General features: G+C 46.5%; 1 protein-coding gene across 1 annotated transcript; it reads right to left on the bottom strand.

Moving 5' to 3' along the window:
• Positions 1 to 673: 673 nt before the first annotated feature.
• Positions 674 to 2,582, bottom strand: LOC123122181 (CDGSH iron-sulfur domain-containing protein NEET). Its single transcript, XM_044542325.1, has 2 exons — positions 2,208 to 2,582; positions 674 to 943 (listed from the first exon to the last, which is right to left on the bottom strand). Exons 1-2 carry the CDS (start codon positions 2,450 to 2,452, stop codon positions 844 to 846), a joined length of 345 nt encoding a protein of 114 aa, XP_044398260.1. The 5' UTR covers positions 2,453 to 2,582; the 3' UTR covers positions 674 to 843.
• Positions 2,583 to 2,945: the final 363 nt, after the last annotated feature.

The raw sequence follows: 2,945 nt of genomic DNA, 5'->3' as shown, positions 1-2,945 counted from the left end.
AAATCAATTTGTCACTTTTATCTTTACCTTTTACCTTCTTCTTTTGTTGTTCTTTTTCTTCTCATTCTTCGTTTGCAAGACGGCGAACCTCGAGGCCCTAGGGACGATCTGGTCGACCTAGGGCAGCCCATGGCCGCCGCGCATCCTGACGGGGTCCCTCTCAGGCATGTGGGTTTCGATTCTACAGAAGTGCTCACCGGACTGCTTGCGTACCGTGATTTCGGACGAATCTCTTTCGACGTGAGTTGCGGTGCATCATCCCGGCGTCAAAAGTTCACGGTGACGCGTTTGTGTGCGAACACCAACATAGAGCACGCCAACATAAATAAGAACCTCGAGCAATCCCGCCATCCCCGCCACCCACCGCCACGCCTACAAAATTGTTGCACCTCGCACACAAAAAAGAACCTCGCCGTAGTCATCCGCACGGGCTGCGAGGACGGAAAAGAGAAGATGGATGGCGACAACTATGGCTCGGGTCGCCCTCACAAGAGCAACACATTTCCAAATAATTTATTTATATTAAGCATTACTTGATTTGAGCACATTTCCAAATTTGTCATTGGCCTGTATCATCGCACTTGCGGATTTGAAAAGTGACTGATAAATCGAGTATACACTCCTTTTAATGCATCCTATAAAAATTTATCAAAAACATGGGACACTATGCATGTAGTATGTGCAGAAATGATACTTATTTTGCTTTGTAGCATGGCAATTTCTCTCTTAATTCTGCTCTTTTGATCAACAGGGTTGTTGCAGCATGGAACTTCATTATTACATTTGAGAAAAACGTTATACACATTATTCCACTCAACACAAATTGAGGAAAAATAACTCATTCTACTTCTTAACAAGCAAGGGCCCTACATTATCTCCCGTTGCTTTGTTGTGCTTCACATGGCTTCCATCACACAGTGGAAATGTTCCCGATCTCCAGCACCTTGTGGCAAACACATGAATCAAAGTCAGTAATCATTCATTTAGAGGGAAATGAGTAACAGTTGGAACTTCGAAATGGTATGCAAATCAAGTATTCCAAAGGAAGACGAACTCTGTAATGCAGGCATCAACAGCATAAAGACCATCAATTGGCTGGTCTCCGCAGTTTGCGTCAATAAACACTACTGTATTAATAATTTGTGTGAAGTGTCACGAACTAGGATTCAGCTTGCAAATTCTAGTATGGTTCAGCAGAAAGAGTGCTTTGGATGAATTAATAACAGGTAATTCATCGGGACATAGGGATATTTCTTACGAAATGCAACAGTGTTGCATTATCCTTGCATTGAGAAGGGTAACCAACAGCTGCAGAGTATAGTTACATTGGCTCTCAGCAGGAGAGCAATAGTATCAGGATTACAACTAAGCTACTGTAAATATAACAGTGCACAAAACAATCATGAAGATTTATGTATTTTCTTTACTTAGTTTTCTACCTTTGGCCATTCTAAGGCTTAAAATTTGCTGATCATAGGATCAATTCAGTTACTGAAGGTTAAAAAAACTCAGTATAGCAGTCTAAATTTTGCTTCGCGCACCAACTTGGGATACCGTAGGTGATCAACGAAGCCCATATATGAAATTTTACTGTTCTTGCAGAGTCCACTCAAACCTTTAACCAACTAAATTTAGATTAGACACAGTTGCCCGTAGCAGTACAAATCTTCCTCTTACAACAAATCAAATTACCATTCGATTTTTACCCATGTAAATTATTTGTTGCAGGTTCCTGTCAAGGTTGTAGTTAGCTAAATTAAAACTGGAGATGGAAAAATGCCATCAAAACACAGAAAGGTTGCCATCTGTCTGGACCCGGATTGCATTAAGAACCAGCAAGTTCTTGTCTTGGTTCTATGCAGAGGCCGGGGTGATCCTCCTTTTCTAAATAAAAAAACAAGTACAGTACTTGTTCTGCAGAGCATCCTTGAAAAAGAACCAAAGTTCTTTATCCTCTTGGATATTTCAAAAGGTTTTTCCTCTTCGATAATAATCGCTTGTTTAATGAAGTCAGAACATTGTCTCGACATGATTTATTTGCGCAGTCGAACTACACACTACATATGTACTATGTTAATGGTGAGTGAAATGGCATGCCCTGCAAATCTCATCATGCAACGTGTACGCGGCTGACTAAAAAGACTTCTCGCACCACCAAAGATGAAGTAATCACAAGTAAACAGCACGATGGGGAAAGAGAACTGTACCGGCAGTACGGGGTGAGCGGCTTGGAGAGCTCCCCGGCCAGGACGGTGTCGACCACCTTGGCCTCCTCCTTTCGGATGGCCGGGTTTATCCCGCTCCCAGCAGCGGCGGTGTCTCCATCCGCACGCACCGCCACCGTGCCCCGTCGGACCCGGCCGCGGCCAAGGCCTGGCGCCGGCGCCGGCGCGGCAAGCGGGAAGGTTAGGCGGCACGAGGTGGCAGCGGCTGCGCAGAACAGGGTCACCATGGATGAAGGTTCTTGGTGGTTGCGGCCGGCGGTGTTTCTTGGTTGGTCGGATTGGTTTGGATGGATGGATCGTCTGTTTGCTTGAGTAGGCGTGGCCGCGTGGGGGAGGATTTGGGGTGTGTGGCGAGCACACGCGCTAGCTGACCGGCCCCGTCGGTGGATCCTTCCAGCGAAGCGTCGTCCCACCCAGAATCGCTCGCCACGCATCCTATACGAGAGCTATATCTCGCCTAACGCGAGACTAGACTAGCTTCTGGATCGCCCGAAGCTTTCTGGTGGCCGTACAATCTTGGGCCGGCCCATTTCTTACCGCTGGTTCACGCTTGTTCGCTCGCTCGTTAGGCCAATTCTATCGCGCGACCCATCTTGTCCGGCAGCAACTAGTTAACAAGCGCTCCTTCGGAAGCCTTGCAACGATCAGCGTCACTTGGCGCGCTCTCAGCTATTCGCCACGTGTCGCGCTCTGGACGCTCCGTTCGGATTTTGTTTTTTA

This window comes from Triticum aestivum, chromosome 5D, assembly GCF_018294505.1.
Source record: "Triticum aestivum cultivar Chinese Spring chromosome 5D, IWGSC CS RefSeq v2.1, whole genome shotgun sequence".
NCBI lineage: Eukaryota > Viridiplantae > Streptophyta > Magnoliopsida > Poales > Poaceae > Triticum > Triticum aestivum.
Note: the sequence above shows the minus strand (reverse complement) of the source record. Positions and strands in the feature narration are given on the sequence as shown.

Coding starts and splice junctions, on each gene's coding strand:
- LOC123122181 (XM_044542325.1), bottom strand. CDS start 2,452: ATGGTGACCCTGTTCTGCGCAGCCGCTGCCACCTCGTGCCGCCTAACC. Junction 944..2,207: donor CCGCTCACCCCGTACTGCCG/GTACAGTTCTCT, acceptor GTTTGCCACAAG/GTGCTGGAGATCGGGAACAT.